Raw genomic sequence first — 27175 nt, 5'->3', positions numbered from 1 at the left:
GACTCCTTTTGCCATCTCTGATTTCAGCATTACTTGCATTCTTCCCTGGAGAATTTTCTCATCCCATTTAATGCAACAGTTTTAAACAGAGATGATGACACTACAATAATAGATGAATATGAACATCACATCTCAGGCAACTCTATTTACTGTAACTTCTCTCCTTCCCAAGCTTGTCCATGGGCTCATTCTCTAAAGCACTGGCCACATTACCTACAGGCAGGTTTCAGAGTTCTTGTTGTATAGTGACCACAAAACCACCATATCAGCACTAAAGGCTTCTGCAATGGGACAGCCTTTGGTAAAGGTGTATCAAGAACTGTAGGTGGTCAGCTGATCCGGTGTGGAGATTTTTCTTATAGCAGGTGCCTGAGCTCTTGACATTCACTTTAAGTCTAAATATCAGGTTAGTACAGTCTAAATATCCAAATGGACAGTTTCTGAGCTTAAAATCACGTAATTTTTGGATCACTCAAAGGAGACAAATAGATATTTGAATGACCTAGCGTGTGCAAGCCAGATCCAGCATGTGGTCCTGATCCAGCATCCACGGTGGGTGTGCTGGGGTCCCATCTGGCCACAAGAAGGAAGAATATGGGGGGGCCAGTCCAGCCCCAATCCACCCACATAGGGGAAGAGAAGAACTTGGCTCGGCCCCAACCCTGCCGTGTAGGGCGGAGCCCAGCCCCAATCAAGCCTCCCAGGGAGAAGGGGGTGTGGCCTTGTCCCAACTCAGGTGAATAGAGAAAAGGGGGTGTGGCCCAGCCCTGGTCTGGCTGTAGGAGGCAAGGGAGCGTGCCCCAGCTCAGACTCCCACACAGAGACTGGGGGCAGGGGAAGGGTGGAAGTTCTATTTGCCACTGCTCCCCTGCTGTTAAGTTTTCTGACCCATAGGGAGCCCCATGGGCCAGATGCCATAGTTCTGCAAGCTGGCTTTGGCCCATGGGCCAGAGATTGAACACCCCTGCCTAGTCCTATGTAAACAGAAGAGTCTCTTAACATCAAGTCACTGATGATACCAAAATTTGGGGTGAGGTGAGCACGCTAGTAGGGAAAGAAAGATTGCAGCAAGATCTGGATAGGTTACAGGGGTGGGCTAACATAAACAGGATGCGCTTCAATACTGACAAGTGCAGGGCGCTGCACTTAGGCAGTAGAAACCAGCAGCACACTTATAGAATGGGAAACTCCCTTCTCAAGAGCACGGAGGCAGAAAGGGAACTTGGAGTCATTACTGACTCCAAGATGAACATGAGCCAACAATGCGAGGTCACGGTTGGCAGGGCTAACCACACCTTGTCGTGCATCCACAGGTGCATCTCAAGGAGAGCCAGGAAGGTGATCCTCCCCCTCTATGTGACGCTGGTCAGGCCACAGCTGGAGTACTGTGTCCAGTTCTGCGTGCCCCATTTCAGGAGGGATGTGGACAACATTGAAAGGGTCCAGAGGAGGGCCACACGTGTGATCCAGGGACAACAGGGCACACCCTACATTGAAAGACTGCAGGACGTAAACCTGTTCAGCCTTCACAAGAGAAGGCTGAGGGGGGACCTGGTGACTGTCTATAAACTCACTAGTGGGGACCAGAAGGGTTTGGGGGAGACAGTTTCCCCGAGCACCCCCTGGCATGACAAGGAACAATGGACACAAATTACTGGAGAGTAGGTTTAGATTAGACATCTGCAAGAAGTACTTCACAGTTAAGGCAGCTAGGAGCTGGAACCAACTTCCTAGGGAAGTGGTGCTGGCTCCTACCCTGGGGATCTTTAAGAAGAGGCTTAATGCCTACATGGCTGGACTCATTTGAGTCCAGTTTTTTTTCCTCCCCAGGCGGGGGGTCAGACTTGAAGATCTACAAGGTCCCTTCCGACCCTACTTCTATGATTCTATGTAGTCTGTATGAGACCAACTCAGCTATGTAAGAGTGAGGCTTTGGAAAATATACCCAGAGCTAGGTTTGCTGGCTGATACGGAAATCACAGAAGTTTCAATAAGAACATGGGTGGAATCCTTGTGTAGGCACCTTGTGTCCAGGTGGAAGATTAAACAGACTAAAGCACAGATATTACCTACTCTACCTATAGATTAACAGACACTGTGGCAGCTGTGAAATAGAGACAGAAGGCTGTGACAGACTTGAATGGTGATTACACTAGGGTGAGCATTCTTTTGGGTCCCATTGAGGAATGGGGTATTTTCAGGATTGTCAGGTGGGAAAGAATGGGTCAGTTCTTCTATGGAAGATGCTAAAAAGTACTGCATGAACACTTCCACTCTAGCAGGTGATCTGTTAATGTTGGGATAGGGAGCCTTATAAGTGAAACAAGATCTTGCACAACTGCCAGATCAAGAACTGGGCAGTATCATCAGCTGTGCAGAATTTTAATTTACCTTGCAAAAACATGTATGCAACTAGAGCTGCAAATGGGGAGGCACACATGAATTTCCCTGAAAAACTTTGTCCAGGGAACTTGGGCTGAGTTTCTCTCGAGTAAAAAGGTTGGTTCTTATTGAATTCTGGGCACCCAACCTTCTGACCCCATATGCCAACATCCAGCTGCATGCTGGCCTGGTGCCTGATCTGGCCACATCCTGTATGGCCTAGCCCCATGCACCAGCTCAACCATAGTTTCATAGTTTTTTTCCTGGCCACGGCAGGGGGTTGGACTTGATGATCTGCTCAGGACCTGAGCAGATCAACAAGTCTGACCCCCTACCATGGCCAGGAAAGAATGCTGAAGTCAAACGACCCCGGCTAGGTGATTATCTAGCCTCCTTCATGCATTTCTTTTCTAAGATGAAAAATCTTAGCCTATTTAGTCTCTTTCTCATATTGACTAGTCTCTTCCTGATATTGACTGCTCTCCATGTTCCTGTTCATCCTTGCTGCTCTTCCTCATAGCTTTTCTAGTTCTTCTGCATCTTTTTTGAGGTGTGTGTAGAGCACTAGGGGAGCGGGGTGAGCAAGACAGGTTTTGGCTTCCTTGACCATGGTCCACACTTCCAGGAAAGAGGTATGCTGGAATGAGATAGTCTCCATCTCTCTTCAAAAGGTAAGAGTCGATTCTCTAACAGGTTGGCTGATCTCCTATGTGATGCTTTAAACTAGTTTCATCAGGGGATGGGGATGCAGAAGACAGAGAGAACCTAGGAACAAAAGGACCAAGAGCCACACGCTGGAAAAGTCCACATAAGTACTGCAAGGTCCGAAAGGCATCAGGACAGAGGGGTACCAAGGGCACCCATCAGGGGCTTAAATGTCTCTATACTAATGCTAGGAGCATGGAGAACAAGCAGGAGGAACTAACACTCCTGCTTGCAAACAAAGACTTTGAACTGGTTAAACTAACTGAAGCCTGGTGGGACCGTACCCATGATTGGGCAGTAGGCATTGAGGGCTATAGGCTACATAGACACAATAGAGGGACTGATACAATTTAGAGTGCAGAGCCATGTCATCTTCCCTCAAGGCTTCCCACAGGTTTAGGAATTTGGCACCAGGGAGCAGTAATGAATACCACCACTGCCACCCTACTTGCATGTTCCAATGACCCTAGGAGTGATGTCATCTGGAGCTCATGCTCCCGGTAGGGCCACCCATGGCAGCCAGGTCGAGAGGGAGGTTCCAGACAAAGAATGATCCAAGAAGTCCTCAATGGTGGAGCAGGCGGAGAAAGGCTGCAGCCCCAACGGCTATGAAGGTGGAAGGAGACTGCAACAGAGAAGTGGCCCCAGTCATCGTGGCTCGCCATGCCACTGAACCCACCTACCAACCGCCAAGACCGTGTGGACCTAGCTGCACACTGGAGTCCCTACACTAAACATGCCACACATCAGGCTTCTGTCAGGTCCAAAAACCTGGTGATGATGAATGATTGGCAATGAGAGGCAGGGATCTCATATCTGGAAGCCCCCAGCCAAGAATCTGCACATAGGCAGCAGATGCATGATGGTCATTGGGCACTGGTGGTGCAGCTGTATCCATGACCGAGTAGTCTTTTTTAGGATATCCTCTGCTCACCCTGATGGGGAGGAGGCTAGAAAAGGTGCCCCAAAAATAGACTGTCCCATCTCTTCTGGCTGGGAAACTATACACAGCAGGATTACCATTCCTGCAGTCAAAATTAAAAAATAGCTAAACTTTGGAACCTGTGACCACCCAAAGAGTGATAGCCTGGAAAGGCGAATTGCCATCGTGGCTCAGGAGCTAGCAAGGCACAACATCCACATCACTGCTGTCAGCAAAACCTGGCTCGCTGGGGAGGGACAGCTGAGGGAGGTCAGCAGAGGGTACACCTTCTTCTGGAGAGGGAAACCAGACCACGACCCCTGTACCCACAGAGTCGGTTTTGCCATCAGGAACAAGATCGCTGAAGTGTTCCCTGAACTCCCTTCGGATGTCAACAAAAGGCTGATGATGTTTTACCTGCACCTCAGCCAATCAATGCACCCCTGTCATCAGCAGATATGGTCCAACTCTGAATTCCAATGAAGAAGTCAAGGAAAGGTTCTACTCCAATCTCAACAACTCCCTTTCCTCCATTCCCAGGGGCACTCCTGGGTGACTTCAACATCCAGGTTAGACACGACCACAAAATCTGGAGCAGAACTATCGGCAAGAATGGCGTAGGGAACGCCAATGCCAACGGTATCCTGCTCCTGGCTAAATGCTCCCAACATGGCTTGGTCATGATGAACACCATCTTCCACCAGAAAAAATGGCTCAAGACCACGTGGAGGCATCCGAGGTCAGAGCATTGGCACCTCTTGGACTACATCATCATCCGAGGTAAGGATCTGAGGGATGTGCTTATCACGAGGGTGATGAAGGGAACTAAAGACTGCTGGACAGACCACAGACTTGTGCACTCAGTAATGAACATCCACCTGGCACCAACATACTGGAAAGCCCAGAAGGCTGCCCAGAGACAGCTGAATGTCACAGCTCTGAAGGACCCTCGACAGCGAAAGGAGTTCCAAGTCCAGTTAAACAGTGCACTGGAGCAAGTCCCTACTGCTCATGACATATCCATCTCCAGGCACACTGGGAGCAACTCAGGTCCACTGTCCAAGATGAATGCACTCAGACTATTGGGTTCGCATCACGATGGAACCAGGACTGGTTCGACACCAACAATGCTCAAATCTGCAATCTCCTTGAGCAGAAGCGTGCAGCCTTCATTGCCTGGCAAAGCCATCCAGGAACACGGCGAAAGATGGCAGTGTACCACCAGCTGAAGGCTGAGGTCCAGTGACCCATCCATGACATGAAGAACAACTGGTGGGTGGAGAAATCACACGTGAGCCAGGGCTATGCTGGCCAGCATGATATGCGTCACTTCTTCCAGGCTACCAAAACAATCTACGGACACTGCTCCATTGGCCAAAACCTCCTCCAATCGCAGGACAGCTCCCAGCTCCTCAAGGACGATGTCTGTTTTGGAAGGAGCATTTTGAACTCCTTCTTAACTAAGAGTCCACCATATCAGAGGAGACCCTCCAAGCCATCCTACAATGAACTGTGGTGGATTCCCTTGGCGATCCACCAACCATCAGAGAGCTGAAGCAGGCCATCCAACAGATGAAAACCAACAAAGCCTGTGGGTCAGATGGTATACCCGCAGATGTCTACCACGTTGGCGGCTTCCAGCTCACATCACTACTCCAACCAGCTTATCCTCTGCCTTTGGGACAAAGAGGACATCCCCAGGGATCTCAAGAATGTGACCATTATGACCATCTACAAGAAAGGGGACAAATCAGACTGTGGGAACTACAGGGGGATTTCCCTTCTGTCCACTGCTTGTAAGATCCTGGCTTGCATCCTTTTGAACCACCACTGTGCCGTCTCCAAGGAGATCCTTCCAGAAACCCAGTGTGGCTTCTGACCATCCTTTGGTACTTTGGACATGCTTTTCATTGCCAAGCAGATCTAAAAAAAAATGTTGGGAGCAAAATCAAGAACTGTTCCTCGCCTTCATTAACCTGACCAAGGCATTCGATTCCTTAAATCATGAAGCTCTTGTAGACCATCCTCCAACACCTTGGCTGCCTACTGAAGTTTGTTACCATGCTGAGGATCCTGCATGATGATATGACCACCACTGTCTTGAACTGAAGATCTGAAACCGGCGCCTTTCAGATCTGGACGGGGGTCAAACAAGGTTGCGTGATCTCCCCCACCCACCCTGTTCACCATCTATCTGACCATCATCATCCACTTCACCCGAGATGATCTACTATCCAGTATTGACCGGACAGGAAGCTTTTCAATCTTGGGCACTTCCGGGCAAAAATGAACCTCACCACCAAGGATATCCATGACCTTCAGTCTGTGGACAATTACTGTGTGATGGCTCACTCTGCACAGGATGTACGAGCAACCTTAGATCTCTTCAAACCTTTGTATAAGAGACTTGGCCTGTCTTTGAACGTTGCCAAGATGAATGTTCTCCACTAATCCTCCCCAGGCCAGCTGAACATCCCTCACACCATCTACATAGATGGGGAGGCTCTGGAGTATGCGGAGTACAGTATGTGTGTATCCAGAATCAGGCTCCTCAGTCACCTGAGGACCCATAAAGTCTGACGGACGTCATCCTCGACTCCAAGGGATTGCCGACCGACTACCAGGTTTCCAAACCCATGGGGAGCCCTGAAGACCAGATGATACATGGGCCAGAGATTAAGCACCACTGTTCTAGAATGTGGGAAGATTATCAGTATCTTATGACACAATCATAAGTTTTTCCAAATCATTTTGAAAACTAGTCTTATTCTTCAGAGGGTCTGCAACTCTCCCCAACTTGGTGTCATCTACAACATTGCTAAAACATGTGCTCAATCCCATCATCAAATTATTAATGAACATGTTAAAAAAATATCAATCCTAAGACATACCACTGGGAACTTCACTTGATACCTCCCCACAGCTAGGCATGGGGCTATTGATAACTACTTGTTGAGCATGATGATGGAATCGGTTATGTATCTTAACAGTACTTTCATCTAGTTTGCATTTCTCCAGGTATTAATAAGAATGGCATGGGACACCATCAAAAAGTCTTGTTAAGATCAAGATAACACATTCACTACCTTCACCCAATCCACAGACTGCACCTAGAAACAGAAAGAAATCACGTTGCTTGGGTATGAACTAGGGGTGCACCGATAAAGATGTTCTTGTCTGATACTAATAGCCAATTATTAACCAGCCATATCAGCTGATACTAATCCGATAGCCAATTTACAGCTTGGAGAGCAGTATCCTGCTGGGAAGCCTGTGGGGGTAAAGGGCATGGGGGAGGGAAGGAGTGTGTGGGAGAGGGCAGATCAAGGCCTGCATGGTGATGGAGGGAGCAGGGCAGGGGCAGGTGCTGCCCAACCAGGGCAGTGGATGGGACCCTGACACCAGGACGGAACAGGATGAAGCCATAGGTGGCTCATCTGGTGAACGTGGGGGGAGAGAGGAAGAGGGTGGCTCCCTGCTGCTGCTTTCACCCCTGAGGGAGGCATGGTGGGCATATGCCCCCCAGATTTGTGCACAGGATAAAAGCAGACTGCCCACTGCAGGCTCAGGGCCAGGGGCAGTGCCAGCCTCTTCCCAGTGTGGGGCTGGGGCTAGGCCAGGGCTGAGCTCAGAGTGGGTGGGAGTGGGGTGGGCAGGCGGGCAGTGAAGGCACTGGGAAAGATGGCTACAAGGAAGCTAGGGTGAATTTTGGAGTGGCTATAGCCTCCAAACTCCTAGCGCCACCCCTGCTCAGGGTACTACCCTCTGCTGCCCTTTCCTTGGGAGCCCTGCACTGGCTGCATGTCCCCTGCCCACCCTGTAGCAGGGGACTCCTGAGGGAAAGGCAGCAGACCAGGGTGCCATGAGCAGGCGTGGCACTGGGGGGATAGCTTGGGGGGCTACAGCCAACCCAAAATTTGCCTGAGCCCCCCCCCATAGTCATCCATCCCAGTGCCACCTGCTTCAATCCAAGCAGCTGAACCCGCGCCGCTCTGCCTGCTCTGAGCCCAGCCCCAGCCCAGCCTCCTACCCCACACTGGGAACAGGCTGGCCCTGCCCCTGGCCTGCAGAGGGCAGCCCACCTCCATCCCATGCACAAATCCAGGGGGCACATGCTCCCCAATGCCCCCAGGGGCCCCCCAACCCCTGGACAAGCTACCCACAACTCCGTCCCAGTCCCTGCCCCAGCCCTGGGGTCCCAATCCACTGCCCTGGCTGGGCAGTGCCTGCCCCTGCCTCACTGTGGGAGGATCAGACTACCCCCACTTCACACTCCTCTCCCCCAAGTCACTTCCCCTCCAGAGACTTGCCTTCAGAGAGCTGCTCTCCAAGCTGCCTGGCTGCATTGCTGGCCATGTAGATGCGTGCACATGCATGTGGCATTTATTGGTGACATTATTGACTATACTGGCCCAAAAAACCTGATAACGTTAATTTTCCTTTTATTGGTACCCAGTCCAATATGGGACCGATGTACCAGTACACCTCTAGCATAAACTGTTCTTGATAAATCTACGCTAGCTGTTCCTGAGATCACTTTGTTCTCTTCCAGGTGCTTCAAAATAGATTCCTTGAAGACCTGCCCTTGATCTTCCAAGCTATTACAGATCAGCTTGATCTCAATTCTACTGATCCTTCTTACTCCCTTTCTTGAAGGTGGATCACTATACTTGCTCTTTTCCCATCATCTGGACCTCATATGACCTCCATGGGTTCTCAAAAAGGATAACCAATGACTCTGAAATTACCTTAGCCAATTCCTTCAGTATGCTAGGGTGCATCCCCATTCAAGCTCTGCCAATTTGAAAGTACCTATCTTCTCTTAAGTAAATACCAAGCTGTTCTTCCATAACTCTAGGCTGTTAGTTTCCTTTCCCATTTTGCTACCAACTGTACTTCTCATCTGGTAGCTAAACCTATTTGTGAAGACTGGAGTAAAAATGGCATCAAAAACTTAACCCTTCTCTGCATCACCCATAACTAGATTGGTTTCTGCATTCAGTAAGGGACCTAATGCTTTCTTTGGTTTTCCTCTTGAATCATATTTGTAGAATACCTTTTTATTGCCTTGCATGTCCCTTTGCCAGCTGCATCTAAAATTGTGCACTGGATTTCCCAATTTTCTCCCTGCATGCAGTTGTCACTCTTCTCTAATCATATGATCAAGTTCCCACTTTTTGTAGGTTTCTTTTCTGAGTTGTCATTGAGGAGACTGCTGTCTAGCCAGGCCAGTCTCCTGTAGCACTTCCCATTCTTCCACTGCATCAGGCACTGCTTCTGTGCCTTTTTCCCCTCAGACTTGACTCCAAGGGGATCCTGCCCGCCAGTTCCCTGAGTTTATTAAAGTCTGCTTTTTGAAGTCCAATGTCTTTATACTGCTGCTCTCCTTTCTTCCTCCTCTAAGTGACTATGAAATGAAGGAGACAGGATCTTGAACTCCAAAGTTGCTTTCTTCCCACACTCTCTCAAAAAATTCCACCCTGTTTCTGAGCAAGAAGTCAAAAACGGTTTCCTTTTTCAGCTGGCCTCTCTACCAGCAAAACCAAAAAGTGAGGTCCAATAAGTTTCTGAGTTGCCTGTGCACTGCTGTTTCCCTCCCAGCACGCCACAGTAATTACAGTCCCCCACATTTGGAAAATTCTGTTACCTTTTAAAGTATCAAAGAAAATTAGGGCTGCAAGGGACCACAGGAGGTCACTTAGTCCAACCCCCTGCTCAAAGGAAGATCATCCCCAACTATATCACCCCAGCCAAAGCTTTGTCTACCCAGGTCTTAAAAATCTCCAAGGATGGAGATTCCACAAACTCTCTGAGTAACCTGTTCCAGTACTTTACTACCCTCCTAGTGAGAAAGTTCCTAATATCTAACCTAAACTTCCCTTGCTGCATCTTGAGACTACTGCTGCTTGTTCTGTTATCTGCTGCCAGTGAAAACACTAGCTCCATCCTGTTTGTAAGCACCCTTCAGATAGCTGAAAGCTGCTATCAAATCCCCCATCTTCTCTTCTCCAGACTAGGCAAGCTGAGTTCCCTTAGCCTTTCCTCACAAGTCATGTGCCCTAGCCCCCTAACCATTTTCACTGCCCTCCACTGAACTCTCTCCAATTTGTCTGCATCCCTTCTGTAGTGGGGGCCCCAAAACTGGACACTACTGCAGATGTGGTCTTACCATTGCTGAATAGAAGGGAAGAAACACTTCCTTTGATCTGCTAGCAATGTTCCTATTAATGGAGCCCAGTATGCTGTTAACCTCCTTTGCAACAAGGGCATGCTGTTGACTCATATCCACTTTACTGTCCACTGTAACCCCAGGTACTTTTCTGCAGAGCTGCTGCTTAGCCAGTTGGTCTACAGCCTGTACCAGTGTGTAGGATTGTCTTGTCCCAAGTGCAGAACTTTGCACTTGTCCTTACTGTACATCCTAAAATTTCTTTTGGTCCAATCCTCCAATTTGCCAAGGTCTCCCTGAATCCTAGCCCTATTGTCCAGTGTATCTACTATTACCCTTTCACTTTGGTGTCATCTGCAAACCTGCTGAGGGTGCACTCCAATCCCATCTTCCAAGTTGTTGATGAAAATATTGAACAAAACCAGCCCCAGGACCTACTAGACACTGAGCCACTGACTACTAGTCCAAATGACCCAGCCTGTTTTCTATCCACCTTACAGTCCATTCATCCAACCCATATTTCCTTAGCTTACCTGAAAGAATCTTGAGAGAGACCATGTCAAAAAGTCAAGGTATAGCATTAGCACTGCTCTTCCTGAATACACAGAGTCAGTCATCTCATCACAGAAGGCAATCAGGTTGGTCAGAGGCATGACTTGCCTTTGGTAAATCTATGCTGACTGTTCCTAATCACTTTCTCCTCCATGTGCTTAGATATGGATTCCTTTAAGGACGTGATCCGTGATCTTTCCAGGGACTGAGATGAGGCTGTCTAGTCTGTAGTTCCCCGGATGCTCCTTCTTCACTTTCTTAAAGATGTGCACTATATTTAGCCTTTTCCAATCATCTGGGACCTCTCCCCCAATCGCCACAAGTTTTCCAAGATGATGGCCAGTGGCTCTGCAATCAGATCAGCCAACTCCCTCAGCACCCTCGGGTGTATCCATTCAGACCTATGGACTTGTACACATACAGCTTTTCTAAATAGTCCCTAACCTGTTCTTTCACTGTTGGCTGCTCACCTCCTCCTCAAACCCTGCTGCCAGGTGCAGAAATCTGGAATCTGACCTTGCCTGTGAAGACTGAGGTAAGAAAGACATTGATTACTTGAGCCTTTTCTGCATCTTCTGTAACAAGGTTGCCTCCTTCATTTAGTAAAGCAGCATTTCCAAACCTTTTCTGTCCCATGACACACACAAATAAAAAAAATTGTGGCACGCTGCTCCCTCCCTCAGCTCCCAACAGATAATATGGCCACTGCTACCACCTACCGCCCTGCGTGCAGCACTGGCTAGAGCCACACCCTGCCAGGAGCCATGCCCCCAAGAGCGTTACAGACAAAGCATTCATTTATTCATTTATTTCTGCGACTTTTCCAAAATTCCACAGCACAACTGCTCATGTCTGATGGCACAGTGTGCCGCAGTATACCGGTTGGGAAACAAGGTAGTAAAGGTCTAACACATTCCCTGATCTTCCTCTTGTTACTGACATACTTGTAGAAACCCTTTCCGTTACCCTTCATGTCCTTTGCTAGCTGCAACTCCAATTGTGCTTTGGCCTTCCTGATTTAATCCCTACATGCCCAAGCAATAGTCTTATACTCCTCCCTAGCTGTTTGTCCAAGTTTCCACTTCTTATAAGCTTCCTTTTTGTATTTTAGCCCACTGAAGAGTTCCCTGCTAAGCCAAGCTGGTCTGCTACCATACTTGCTAGTCTTCCTGCAGATCAAGATGATTTGTTCCTGCACCCTCAGTAAGGTTTCTTTAAAGTGCACCCACCCAGCTATCCTGGATTCCTGTCCCTCTCAAACTGGCCTCCCAGGGGATCCTGCCCATCAGTTCCATGAGTGAGTCAAAGTCTGCTTTTCTGAAGTCCAGGGTCCTTACTCTGCTGCTCTCCATCCTTCCTTTCCTTAGGATCCTGAACTCAATCATCTTGTGATCGCTGCTGCCCAAGTTGCCATCCACTACTTACTACATTCCCCACCAATTCTTTCCAGTTTGTGAGCAGCAGGTCAAGAAGAAAATGGTCCCTAGCTGGCCTCTTCAACACTTGCACCAAGAAGGTATCTGCAACGTTCTCCAAAAACTTCCTAGATTGCCTGTGCACTGCTGTACTGCTCTCCCTGCAGATGTCAGTATGATAGAAGTCTCCCACGAGAACCAGGGCCCATGACTGGGAAATTTGCATTAGCTGTTTGAAGAAAGCTTCATCCACCTCATCCCCTGGGTCTGGTTGACTATAGCAGAAACCCACCATGACTTTGAAAAGATTAATTCAGGGATGCAAGGTATTAGAATGGAAAGACTGAAGGGATAGTAAATTGAACCATTCACCTAGAACCTAGGGAGTGGGACGACTTCTTGGACTACCTCTAAATTTTCATTCCACAGAGGTCTTTTTCAGCACCATCAAAATGGCCAAGGCATCCTTGAAAATGAAGTAACACCCTTAAGAGTCCTGAAACCTAGGGTCAGAGACCAACCCAATGGACTTACCTGGACTGTATCTCAACCCTGCTTTACTTCCTAGTCTTGGCAGAGTGTGAAAAGATTTGCAAATGGACCACTTCCCAAGAATACTGGACTTTCCAAGTAACAAAGCACTTTGCATGCCCCTCACACATATAAGACAGTTTAAATGCTAGAGATATGTTTGTTGACAGGTGCAGACCAAAAAAAAAGGAAAGAAAAAAAATGTACAAAGTCAAAAAAGAAAGAGGGCCTTAAGTCAGGGTGCAGCATGATGTATATTTAAATGAAATGGGGGAAGAATGGACTCCAAAAACTTAAGAAAGGTGGGAAAGATAAAAATCACTTCCAAGTCCAGAAAAAAATACCCCCCCCCCAAAACAAGTTTGAAGGTAGATGAGCTTCATGCCAAGCAGATCCTAACCAACAGAAAAAGTGCTCCTCCTTAAGCCATGGCTGTTGAGAGGAACTGAGGAATAGGAAGCATGTACTGTTCTTGACACCTTTAGAAAGGAGCATGAAGAGGGACAAGGTACATAACACACTACAAGGATGCTACTAACGCACAAAAGTCTATAAAGCTAAAGGGTTTGAGGTGCACATACGCTCAAGGCATGAATGTGCAAGTAGACAAACACTTAATTATTTTTCAATAAAGTAGCTCTAGGTAATAGCTTCAAAATAATATCCCATGTATGTCTTTGAAGATTTAAATCTAAGAAATCCCTGCACCATTTCAGTTTTCCATAACATACAGCAAAAACCAAAGAAACTGAAAATGTTTAGTTAAGGTTTCACGTCATACCTGTTTTCTGTACTGAACCAGAAAAGAGAGACTAGCTTGTGCACTGTACCTTCCATACTGAGACGTAGTGAGTTCCTTCCCTGTACTTCACAGAATCTTAGAAATTCAAAGCTATGAGAAATCTAAAGAACTCATGTAACCTATCCTCCTTTTCTGAGGCAAGTGTACCTCAACTTTACCTGACAAATGTTTGTCTAGCCCGACGTTTAAAATGTCCAGTGACAACGAATCCACACCTTTCCTGGTACCATCCTGCAGTGTTTATCTTTAAAGCTAGAAGGTACTTGTGGATATCTCATACAAATCTCTGTTGCTACAAATTAAATTGAGTACTTCTTAGTCCTAGTTTTGGTAGTCATGGAGAACAAGGGATAAACTGTCCTCTTTGTAACAATCATTTGCGACTGTTAGCCAACCATTAATATAATCTTTTCAAGAACAAACTCTGTTGTTTGAACCTTTCTTCATAGATCATGTTTTCTAAACTTTTTCTTAGATTTATTGTTGTACTTTAAATTCTTTCCAGTTCTTTACAACTTTTCTTAAAGTGTGATGCCAAAGCAGAATACACTATTCATTTGAAGTCTCACAACCATCAGACTCCACAGAACTCCATCTTACCTCTTATACACTTGCTTTTTTTACTCTTAAATGAGATTTGCTTTTTATGCATACTCTTTATTCCATTATGTAATTCATTAATAAGAATATCAACTAGAACCAGACTGAGGGAAGACCTCTATGATACTACAACTGATATATACTCCCACCCTGACAGCAAACTAGATTTTCAACCAGATGCATACACCAATTTACTATAATTTACAGACCATGCCTCCTTAGTTTGGTTACAAGAATGTGTGTAGCTCTGTGTCAAAAGCAATTAACATATGCCACATGTGCTGCTACCACCATTCAACAGGTCAGTTACCCTGTCAAAGAAAAAAAAATAGATTTTACGTGATCCATTCTTAAACCAATGGTGGCTGTTTTTTACTACCTTTTTATTCCTTATATACTGACAAACCACTTAATAATTTGTTCCAGCAACTTTATGGTTGTCACATTTCTATAAATCCCCAGCCCAATTCCTATTTTTCCCTTTTTTAAAGGCAGATACTAGGTCTGCCTTCTCCTAACCCTCTGAGACCACACTCTTTCTCCTTGAGCTCTCAAAAATAATTGCTAATGATGCAGGAAGTGCCCTTTAGTTCCTTAAGCAAGTGTTACCAGCTCTACTGACTTAAATACCTCAAATTTATCTAAATACTCTTTAACATGTTATTTTCATATTTTGGCCTGTGATTCTATTCTTTTCTGGCTAATACTGTTTTAAGAATTTAGTTAAAAATAACTAGAGTGAAGCAAAAGGCACATATACCATTTCTTTCTAATTTTCAAGTAATAAAATTTTGCTTGGTTTTATTGTAAGCTGCCTTAAGCCTTTTTGAGGGAGGGAGAGCTACAAGTCTAAAAATGAAATAAAATATTCAGGTAGTTTAAGTCTCCTGTTATAACCAGGTCTTGCCTTTTGAATGTATTTTTTCATACTACTTAATGCAAAGAATGATAAAGTAGAAAAGAGCTATGTGTAAATGCAGAGTACAATACAAAATCTTTTGTAATGTCTGTGTATAAGAAACAGAGTGAAGGACAGTGAAACAACTGTAAGAGTGATGATGATTACCCAGACGGTCTTCTCTTTATCATCATCATAAGACAAAAAAAATCCAAACACTGGCTGGCCAGGCACATCCTTCAAGATGCATAAGGGTGGTCATAGACAGAAAACAAGAGACTCTTGGACTGCTTAGCCTTTAAGCCAGCAAAATGAAAAAGTACCCCTTGCCTCTTCATCCAACCTGCCCAGTTGCCAGATTTTCATACAAATGTCTTTATGTCCTTTTCCATACTGCCTCTTCAGATTCCCAAAAGTGATTCCTAAGGCCACTACCCTGTCCTCCTTCACATCCCCCATTCAAGCCTCATTTCAGCTACATCTATAAGAAATCAGTCCATTAATAAAAGCTAAACTGAGAGTCAGGCAGCAGCAGATGACATTTACTGTTTTTAATTTTAAAATCCTTCAATATTTAAAATGGTAATTACATTAGATTTGCATATATTTCACTGTATTCCTCTATCTCCACTCTCTACATGTCACTTGTCTTCTTGAATTATAAGATGTTCAGTGCAAGAACCATATCTTGATACACATCTACAGTGCCTAGCAAAATGTGGACACTGATTCTGATTGGAGAATTTGCATGCTCCTGCAACATGCCTAAAAATGAAAGCATTTCCGTTTTAAGAAAACTTCCTCCTAAAACCGTAACAGTAATAGGTGAAAATGACTGAATTCTTATTAAAGAATGCTTCAGAATGCTATGCATTAAGAACACACATTTAGCTGCATACTGCTTGCTTTTTTGGTTTATGTGACTTGTACATTTTACTTTACTGAACTGTACTGAATGTACATCAAGTTTCAGTTTCCGGACTAAACCTGCATATAACTTTCACCTACAAATTTCTCTTATACTAGCTTTGCAGTTGACATCTAGGTTGTAAGAAGCCTAGTTACCAAGTTGTTCTGTAAGACATCTGAGACCTTTCTTCCTTCTTTCCCTCTAAGTCAGTAGTTTTTCAAGACAGAATTAAAATCTATTTCCCAACTGGCCTGCATAAACAAACAGCCAATTTGTGCTTAATATTTCTATTGCTATTATGTAGATGTTTAATTTTAGTATCAGAACACTTCGGGCTGTACAAGACTGGAGTACCTTACAATCTAAATAACTGAAGTTCATTGGCAGGGAAAAGTCCTTAATTTCCTTTGTGACTGAAAAAAATTTAACAAGAGCTTAAATAACTGTTATGCAAATAAAGTCTACCCCTAGCCTTTTATCAAAATAGTCAGTTACTATGACAACAATCTGCTGTTACAATATTATCAACAGTGATCTCTTCCATGAATGTTCATGGTAATAGAATTGGATGCAAATGTACCATGCATATTAAAGCTGTTTTATTACACATCTACAAATAGGGTTATAAAACCCAATAGGCAAATCCACTTCTGAGTATCAGCTTTTTTATGAGGTTCAGATATATTAAAACAAGAGTTGAGATAAGAGTTCAATACAAATAAACACATGCCATTTCAGAACTAAATACTAATGCAAAAGCAGCAGCATCTAAATAGATATACATTATACTTTATGTCTATCCCATAATTAAGTAAATATCAAGAAGTTTCAGAAGTTGTTTTAACTATCTATAGTTACAGTACTAATGTAATTTCTTAACAACTTCAGTATCATTTTCCTGGAAAACAGAAGTACAGTCAAAAGTATGGAGTGACAGGTTCACTTCCTGACTTGTAAGCATTATCACAGAAATGAGATAAACAGCTATGACGCATTCTAGGTATTTTACTTTGTACACATACCGTATTTACACAAATCCAAGATGGCCTTGAATTGAATACAACCCACCAATAATTAGATTCTAGACATGGAAAATTATAAATGTTATAAATGCAGGAAAGCAGCAGCAGCAGGGGAATGAGTGGATGGGAAAGCAGGAACAGGAGGGCAGGTAGTGAATAGGCAAGAGGCATGGGCAGTCTGACCCCCACCACTTACGTGCATACCCTGGCTTCTGCCTCTGCCATCACCTGCTGCCTGTGCCTTCTCTTTTTCCTTCTTATTGCCCCCCATCACACCTCCCCCTCACCCACTGTCCCTAGCCAACTTGGACACAGAGGAAGCCCCAAAGCTGCTCCTGACCTACTCCTACCCAATGCTGCAGGGAGACCAGCTTGGCTGGAGACAGCACATAGAATCCTCTTCTCCTCCCTCTCACCCCAACTTAACCGACTGATGTTGGACTGCTCCAGCTAGGAGACGTAGGAAGCAGCCATGCAGTAAGCCCAGCTCAGCCAGGGACAGCAACAGCAGAAACATTCAGATTCCTCCTTCCCACAGTCTGCTCCCTGACCAGCTCCTCTCCCCACCCTCCACAGTCTCTCTTGCTGGCAGGGAGCTGGACAGGGAAGGAATCCATTTGCCACTGTCACTGTCCACACCAGGAGCTCCTGCATAGCCACTCCCCACAGCTCCCAGCTGGAGCAGTCTGATACTTAATTTTAAGATGAGGTTTGGTTTTCCCCATGGCTATACTGTAGCAGCACACTGTGCAAGCTCTTAGGTGCCAATTCCCCCAACACTGAAGGATGTGCCTCACTCACCATGCCATGACAACCGCCCCCCCAGCAACAGCATGTAGAAGAAGTTGAGGGGAGAGAAGGGGAGCCCCGAGCGCCCAGGGAGTGCATGTTAATTCCTCAGAGGCTGCATGCAGCCTGCCAGCTGGATAGCCCTGATCCAAATCCTGAGGTACAGGAACTAGGCGAGCTTCAGATTTTACATTACAGATAGCGACTAGCTAAAACAAAGTTCTGTATGAGCGAATTTGCTCTTATGCAATGACCCTTTTTATACTAAAAATTCATTATATGCAATGTAAATTCACTCTTATGTGATCAGTGCAATGGAAGCCTGCAGTCAGTTGCTTTGTGCAATGCATTGTGGGAGTGACGCACACCAACATATAGCCTCCTGTGTGGATCCATGCTCCTTGCTCATTGTCTCCAACGTTTCTGTGGTTGCCATCCCCATTATAATACAGCCCTGTGCTTGTGTGTACTGTCTGCTGTTGGTGAGTAGCAAAATTGTCTTGTAAAAGTGGTAGAAATGGTCTGGGGGTCAGTACAGTTGAGGTCTTGGAACATATCCCTATTTGTTACATTGTAAAGTAGGTTCCCTTTATGAGAACTTGAGTTATACACTGTTTTCCAGGAACGCATGTACAGCATAAAGCAAAGGAAACACGTGCGTGCACATGCATGTTGATCTATCATAGGTCTGGAAGGGACCTCATGAGATCATGTTCATCCCCTGTTCAATGTGAGATCACTCTTAACTAAACCACCCCAGTCAAGCGCCATCTAAACTGCTCTTGAAACTTTCCAGGGATGGAGATTCTACCACCTCTGTAGGTAGCCTGTTCCAACAGGAATAGGGACCATGACCATCCTCATAGTCAGAAAATTCTTCAATCTAAATTTCCTCTGCTGCAGTTTGAGTCCCTGGCTCTTAGTCTCATCTGCTACAGCCACAGAGAAAAGCCCATCTCAATCCTCTCTAATTGCCCTTCAGGTATCGGAAGAACTCCCCTCAGTACTCTCTTTTCCAAACTACACAATCCTAGGCCTTTCAGCCTATTCTCGCAAGTCATGTTTTCCAACCTCTAATTACGTTTATTGCTCTCCATTAGACTCTCCCTGATCTGTTCACATCTTCCTTGAACTACAGGGCCCAAAACTGGACACAGGACTCTAAGTGATGCCTCACCGGTGCTAAATAAAGCAGCAGAATCATTTCTCTTGATTTTGCCCTAGCACTGAGAAGCCTAGTTAAAAACATCCAGCCAGCAGCATAAGTAGGACAGAGCAATGGGACAACTGTCCGATAGTAGAGGGAAAAAAGGGGGAGGAGTGAATAGCTGCCGCTGGAGTTGCACAACTGCTGTGGCAGCACAACAGCATTCAGAAGTTGCTGTAGAACTCATTATGTTGCAGCTGCTTCAAGCACTTGGCTGCATTGTTACACCTCTGCATCCAGTAACGGAACTCTAGTTCCCAAGAATCTGTAAGATCTACAAGAGTTGTGAAAACATCTTAGTGGACAAAAAAGGCAGTATTATCAATATTATCAATACTGTAACCACCAGTACTGCTACTAGTTCTTCAAATATATTTATATTCAAATGTGATATTGAGCAGTCTAATGTATATGGTACTGACAACTGAAGGTTGTCAGTAGGGGGATATAGGAAGGCGATGCAGTCAGCAAAAGCATAAAATGTAGTACAGATGCTAAGGAAAGTGACCCACAAGACCAAAAACCTCACAGGACACGTATGGTTTTGAAAAAAAACAGCTCAAATGATGTGTAACGATTCCCAGCCTCCTTCTTGGCAGATAACCAGAGACAGTAATTGGTGTCAGGACCTGAGTAAAGATCTTTGTACCTTCCTTCCTGCTTTAGGCAGCAGGAGCCAATGACTGACCCAAGCAGAGTCGACAAGATTCAGTGTTTGTTAGCAGCATGAGGTCTCTGAGCCAGCAGATTTCTTATTCCCCCCAAGTAGCATGCATTTCTTTTATCCTGGACACTTGTTGAAACTGGCTTTGAAGCAGAAAGAGGCTACTGCTGAGGGAGTACCTCAGAGTCAGATATACTCTACATAGACTTCTCTGCCAGAAATTATTTCAAAATAGCCTTTACAAGCCCTCTGTGTTCAATCACAAAAAGAATTACAGGCATCACACCTCAAAGTGATGCCCAGGTCATAATTATCCTACCTTATTTAGAGAAGGGGCGAAGGGAGTTAACTTTAAGCCTTTTTAGCAGGTATACCCCAAATTAAGCATCACCCTTTCACCAAGTGAAACTCTGATCCCCTTCTCCTGACTCATCTGCTGCTCTGCTTTTTGCTCCCTGCCCTCTTCCTGATCTGCTATATGCCACACAGAGGCTGTTCATCCCACTGGTTTAAAGGGTGCTTGTGCAGCCACAACCAGTGCTACTGTTTAAAGCATTACAAAATTGCACAGACAAGGCATTTGTAAGCAAGAGAATAGTAACTTCTGTAGTTATTTGCAAGATAGGAGCAAGCTACAGCACACAACATAACTTGATTCCAATTCATTCTATTATTTTCTAATGGAAAGAGTCTTATTAAATAAAGCTAAAGCTTGTATATGCTTTTGATGAACTCCATACATGCCATTACAACAATAGTATCTATCTATAACTAAGGTTGAATTTCTGACAGAATCAAGTTCTCAAAAAGAAAATATTGTGATTATGTTCTCAGACTGAAAAATAATAGTTCCCTTGAATCTGGTAGCATATGTATAATAATGGTGGCATAACTATATGCTATATAGTAAGACCATGTAAGATAATATTTAAATACAATGCTACAATTACAATAATATTTAAATATTCTTATGAAAATGCAAAAGGAAAAATTCAACCTGCCTTTTTTTTGTGTGTTCTGTTTTCCAACCAATCATCCACCTGTTCCTCAATCTCTTCAATAGAAGTTCCATGGTCATAAGATGGTACATATGCACTGGATTCTGAAGCTGTGTATATAGGGAATTCAGATTTTGGCTTCTTGATTTTAGGCTTCTTTTCCTCTACAAAATAAAGAGAAATAATCTCTTACTAGCATTACCTAGAAACATGACTTACAGGTGCTATTAGCTTCCCCATTGTTAAAGCCAACTTAAGACTGTCAGTTATAAAATGAGATGGAGAGGGAGAGAAGAAACACAAAGGTTTCATACATTTCCTAATTTCACGCATTAGAATAACCCTGACTGGAATCAAGGTGAAGCAAAGAGGTGACTTACAGGCCTGTTTTTACTTCCCTAACCCTATGCTGTTCTGTGCAAAAAACCTTCAAAAAGCAAAAAACTTCGGGCTGATGTGTAGCAATTTTTTCTTAAGTTCTCTAGTTTAGAATTAGCTTAGTCTTAACATCTAAAGCATTAGGCTGATGTAGATGTCCAGGCCTATTTGCACAGATGATGAGCACTTCAGCTCATATGGAGAATCGGGGATTCTTTGTGATATCTCTTATTGGATCAATTGCTTTATTGGGAGAGCATACTGCTCTTCAGCTCCAGTTAGACATGCTCATCACCTCTGAAATTCAGATGCCAAACATCTCATAAGTAAACTGTTGCAATTTTGAATTTGTAAAATTTTGTAGAGGAAGAGGAGAGAAGTCTGTCCACAGTTAACCAACAGACCCCTTCCCCCACCACTGTGAATGAAGTTGACAGGATTTGCTCAAGCCCAAGCAGGATATGTTCATAGGATGGTGTCAAGCCCATGGCAGATGGCTATTTTAAATTCTTTTCTTCAGAGTTCCTGAGTACCGTAAGAGGAATGCTTTTTTGTTTTTCTCAAGCAAGCCTTAGGAAATCTACAAAAGAGACATTACCCTGCTGTAGAGAGATTCTTAAAAGTACAGGGAAGGCACTATGAAATATTTTATGTACCAGGCAAGGCTTTTATAGAAACTCTTAAAAAAAACTGAGATTATAGAATACAATACATGGAGCAAAAACATTTTTATGATGATCATTAGGGATCAAAATTCTTTAAAAACACAAGAAGAAATTGGCACACAAAACATTTAAGTTTTAAAATTAATAGATAAAGCATTAATAGATAATCTAAGCATTTAAGTATACTTAGTTAGGAGAACTGTTTTGTGACAAGTAAACCTGCTTGAAATTTAAAAATATGTTTAGGAAATTAATCTCTGTTTGTGAAAAACTTAGTATGCTCTGGGAGTTCCTATGGCATTTCTGCAAAATGCAAGGCAAATGTGCTCATAGAAAAATACAAAGTGAATAAATAAATAAATAAATAAAAATATTTAAACAAACTTTTTTTTTTTTAAACCAGGATGAAACTTAATATTGCATTATTTGTTTACTAAAAATGGAGGTACAAAAAGTCACTTTAAACAATGCAGTAAAGTTAAACTCCACCCTCAAGTCATAACTTAGAAATACTTTCAACATATACACCATTAATTTGCATGCTTTGCGTCCTCTAAAATTATATACCTTTGTGAAATATATTATGAAAAGAATATCTTATGGGTGAGAGTTAAGATTGTAAATGTAAAGCTGATTTTAACCATCAGTTACTAAAAGAAAACATATGAACGTCAAAGGATACTAGAATATTTATAAGTTACCCTTATTTCCATTCATAATAAAGTTCATTTCCATCTTGAAAAGTACCTATGCAGAAACAACATCTTTGTGTATACTCAGAGTTACAGTGGATTAATTTGGGATCAATATAAATTTTTACTACTATTTGGCTCCTTGGTGATGACAACACAGATAAAACAAAATAAACAGAATACTATCACTTCGTGAGCATCACCAACAGTTGTTTGCTTCCTTCTGTAAAATAGATTAAAAAAAAATCACTAGAAGACAAAGTGGTTGTACAAATGTAACTGAAGGCTTTATTGAGAATCTTTGTCACTTGTAATGATACAAAATGGGAAGACCCCAGAGGTTAACTTTCAGATCCTGCATTAAGTTTGCAGTGGCTATATTAAAAAAAAAAAAAAATACTGATTCAGTGGTTCAGAACAAAAAGTGCTAAGAGGTTATCTAGATCTAGATGATAACTAAATCTGTATATATATCTAGATCTAGATAACCTCTTAGCACTTTTTGTACTGAACCACTGAATCAGTAAATACAGAACTTGACATTCTAACATCCTCTCCCCCCATCTCCCTGCTTCCCCACTCCAACCTACATTCAGAGTAGAAACATGCTTATTAGTAATTATTACAGACTTCTCCCAGGCCTATTTTTAGTCATATGCCCATTCATCATCTTAAAGAGGTTTAAGAACCCTTTGGAAAGGTTTTTTTGTTGTTTTGTTTTTTAATATATATTCCTTTAGCCCTCAACTGCTTTTTTTGATCTATAGACAGCCTTGCATAATCCTAATACAAATGCAGGTAAGAGAACATAAGGTCAGATTTCAAAGGCCGTTCCCCAACACTGTGGGGATAGTTATTGGAGACCGAGACCAGTTTGTACCAAATCGCTGGTAGAAGTCACGTGTGCAGACATGCAAGCTTTCTCCAGGAGGAAATACAGACACTCCAGGAAAAAAACGACTTGGCAACTACCAGGATTAAATCACTCATGGGACACTGAACATCTGCACACTTCCCCCAAGCCTCTCTCTCTTCCTAGGGACCAAGAGGCATGGCGCTAAGGAAAAGGCTCCTTGCCTTCCCATGATTGGGCTCATCCTGGTCTTGAAAAGGCATGGGTGGCAGCTGCTTTCCCCCTCCCATAGACTGGGAGGTGAGGCAAGCAGCAACCACCACTGCCAGCCCCTTCCTCAAACCAGACAGTCCCCAGCTTTGGGAAGATGTAGGTGGATTTACCCGTTTCCTCTTGCCATCCTCACCACCCAGCTGAGGGATGGCATGACTTTAACAAAGTCTCCCAGACCTGGGGCTCCTTGGTCCTCCCGCTGGCTCCCTCATGCTGGGGGGGCGGCATTCTCCTGGAGCTCGAACCCTCGCTGGATGTCTTGGGCAGCTGCTGTTTTTCAGCAGCTGCCAACAGTAACTTGACAGCCTGCTCCTTTCACTGGCAGGGAAGAAAGCAGGCTGTCAAATGAGGGTCTCCCAAAGGCAGAGATGGCCCAGGGAGTAGCTTTCCATTGTCTCCTAACTGGACAGCTTGCCTGAGAAGCCCTCTAGCCATGGGGCTGGAAGAATGTCTGTAGAGTCCAACTCCCAGGCTATTTTTCTACTGGAAGAAGTTTCTTCTGGTAGAAATAAATGCCTTTAAGCAACCTTAATAAACTGATCCTGTTCACAAGTAAGATATTTAGGTATCAAATAACCTTAACAAGAACTACAGTTGTTCACACTAAAGAGTGCAATGTTAAAAAAAAAAAAAAAAAATCTTGGTTAAGGCTTGCCTCAATGGAGGAGAAGTAAATCATCTATTATCACTGTTTTTTTTTTCCCTAAATACCAGTTTTCTTAATACCAACTTGTACAGGTTTTGACTCTTAGTTCATAATATACACCATATTTATTCTATTATAAAATAAAGCTTTTTCCCTCCCAATCAGCACAGGAAAAAAAGCTCCTCATCTTCCATTCACATACAAGGAAACTTTATTAATTACACTATCATTAAACTGCTGCCAAAAGTAGCATGTGCTCAAGAAATAGACACCTACTATGAAGTTGATTATATGTAGCCAACACCGAGCATGACTATAAACCACATAACCCATGCTGGGTAAACATACTAATGGAAAGTCTTTCCCCCCTTTTTGTTAATTATTATTAGAAGGGGCAGGTCTTCCCTCCACTGGGAACTGGCCCCAAACCTGGAGGTACTGCAATACCAGGCTGGCATCGGGAGAGCCAGGGCCAGCTCTGACACCCTCCCCTTGGTGCCAAAAATACTTTTATTAGTAGATGTTTTGGGGAATCCAGAAAAAAAGATGACAAAGCTGAGATGGAAATACAAAGTGCCCGACCGAGGGACTAACAATCGAGGAATGGGGGAGAGGAGGGGAACGCGACTAGGTTACAAGCGATACAATGTTACAATTCTTTGGCAAAGAATGTTTCTTCACGATCTGATTGGCTGTTTGTCAGCCAATCAGAGCACAAATAAAACATTACAGACAAATAGATTCAGGCTTTCATAATATGAGATTTTCCCTATATAGAATCTAATTACTGGAGGAGATGTCTTATATTCAGGTAAATACAGTACAGTATGTGTGAAAAGCATTATCCAAACAGATTAAAAACTTAGGACCCTGGCAGACATTAGTTACTTGCATCTTAAATAGTAACCTAACCACACATTCAGGCAATTAATGGTGCAGTATAATGGGAAATAAGCCACGATCAGCTGACTGTCGGCCAGCTCTGGGGACTGCCCCGAGTCTGTTTAGAGCCTCAATGTGGCCCAGAAAACAGCTGATGAGCATCCATTTGTTAGGCATCTGGCTTTTAACTTGACAGTGAAGGAAGAAACCACGATCATGTTCCCAGGCTGCCCCTGCACTGTCAAGTAGGGTGCAATTGGGATCCAATTCCCCATCCCCAAAACATTATTATGGGATTACTGGGATCATGGATCAGATCCCATTGTGCCACTAAATGAACATCTGAACATTTAAAATAGCCTTATTTTAAAGAAAAATCAAGTACAAGAACAGAATATCATCAAAATTTGTGATAAGCAAAAAAGATATCTTCATTTTTTAAAAGCCTTATTTGAGAATTTTCTGAAGGTCAGGGGAATTTTCTCTTAAGTCTGCAGACCTATAATATCAAATTTTTGCAATTTTAAGCTTCAATCTAAAAGGGAGGGGTTGGGAGGCAAGGTCCTGCTCCACCTTCCCATAGCAAGGATAACTTTTCAAATAAACTTCATAAACAAAGATTCTCTCTCCTCATGATTTTCCATTTTTCTGAATTATACATTTTTTCCCATGATACAAAGCAGACACTGTGTGAATTCCAAGACTGGTCTGGGACCAGCCGCTCCACCACGAGCCTTGCCAATCCTTGTCTGATCCAGCCTGTGCTGGCCCCACGCCAGGGTTTGTGCTGCCAGTGGTGCACAAACTGGACCTGTCAGTGCAGGAACTATACGCAGGGCTGGAACTGGGCACATGATTCATGCAACACCCCACAAGACTGTCCCTGGCTCCAATATGCACATGTAACCTGATTTGGTTTAGCTCCAGAGCCAGGACCCAGGAGTGGTCCAGTGAGATGCAGCATGTAGCACAAGCCCTGTGCCAGTCACTGGGTCATGAGCAGCCCCTGTGGCACCAAGTCCACCTCACATGCCACCTATCGTGCAAGCCCCAAACTAGGGCCAGATGTGCATTGCACACGGCACAGAAGCAGCTTCCATGGCACCCCATCAAACCGGCCCTGCATGCTGCCTCCAGCATGGTTGAGTGGGGCCATCAGACCAGCCCAGCAGCCCTCAACCAGCCCATAGGACCAGATAAGTTTGATGCCCCAGTCTACGACTTTGATCTCTAGGCACTAGCATGATGTAAATTAAATCTCCTATTTGTATGTCTTGGATTCTGAATGCTTAGTTTTTAAAAGCCCTTCAGAAAATGCACACAAACCAGCAACCCAACCAACGTGTGAAATAGTTTTAAGGAATATAGGTCTTGTTACAGAAATACGAGTTCAGTCTTTGATAAGATTTCAGTGCGACTGATAACGTCATTTGTGTAAATCTAACATATTCAGACTTTGTTGGTATTTGACATGGTACCAGTGTAACATGATCAAAAAATTAGTATTAAAAAGTATCAACAAATCAAATGTTTAATGGATTAAAAAAACCAAAACTAACAAATAGCAAAATGTAATCAGTGGGGATTCACTCAATGGAGTGTTTCCAGTGGGGTTCCAAAAGAATTAGAATTATGGCCAATGCTAATTAAAGTTTTCACCAGTTTTACAGAAGTACTGTATTGACTCAAATCCAAGATGAGTCCCCCCTTCACCATTGCCTTATATTTGAGAATCTGCCTGGGTCAGGCAGTGCCTCAGCTCCATCTTTGGCCCTGGGACCCCTGGGCTTGAATAGCTTGTTTGGGGGAGGGGGATTTGGGGGCACACAGCCAGAAGGAACATGGAGGGAGACTTGAGGGGTGGGGGAACCTGCAGCCTTATCCCCCACCCTTTGCCCCCTGTACCTGTGCCTGTTCCTCTTCCCTTTACCTTCTGCTCTGGATCCAATCCTTGCAGCCTTGACCTTGTCTGGCCAGAAGCTGCCACCACTTCTCCCTGGCCAGGCTGGGGCCACCACTGTTGCTGAGTGTCCCAGAACTGGACCATAGCTACAGCAGAAGGTTGGGAGGGCGTAGGCAATGCAGGCACAGGCAGAGTGGCAGGTGAGAGGGAGAGCAAGGGGCAGGGGTCTGGCTTCTCACCCCTAGCCTCCACAGCCACTGATACTCCTGGTTAGTGCATTTTTTGTTTTTTTATTCCTGGACTGCTGCAGCCAGGTG

General features: G+C 44.1%; 1 protein-coding gene across 1 annotated transcript in view; it reads right to left on the bottom strand.

Moving 5' to 3' along the window:
- The window catches only part of DNAJC1 (DnaJ heat shock protein family (Hsp40) member C1), a 190008-nt gene that overhangs the window by 53412 nt on the left and 109421 nt on the right, over positions 1 to 27175 (bottom strand). The window contains exon 8 of the mRNA XM_019532204.1: positions 20570 to 20730. Coding sequence (XP_019387749.1) covers positions 20570 to 20730 — 161 coding nt within the window. The remainder of the gene's footprint in view (positions 1 to 20569; positions 20731 to 27175) is intronic.

The sequence above is a fragment of the Crocodylus porosus genome, unplaced genomic scaffold, assembly GCF_001723895.1.
Source record: "Crocodylus porosus isolate Cpor-Errol unplaced genomic scaffold, CroPor_comp1, whole genome shotgun sequence".
Lineage (NCBI taxonomy): Eukaryota > Metazoa > Chordata > Crocodylia > Crocodylidae > Crocodylus > Crocodylus porosus.
This window is presented reverse-complemented; position numbering and strand designations above follow the sequence as displayed.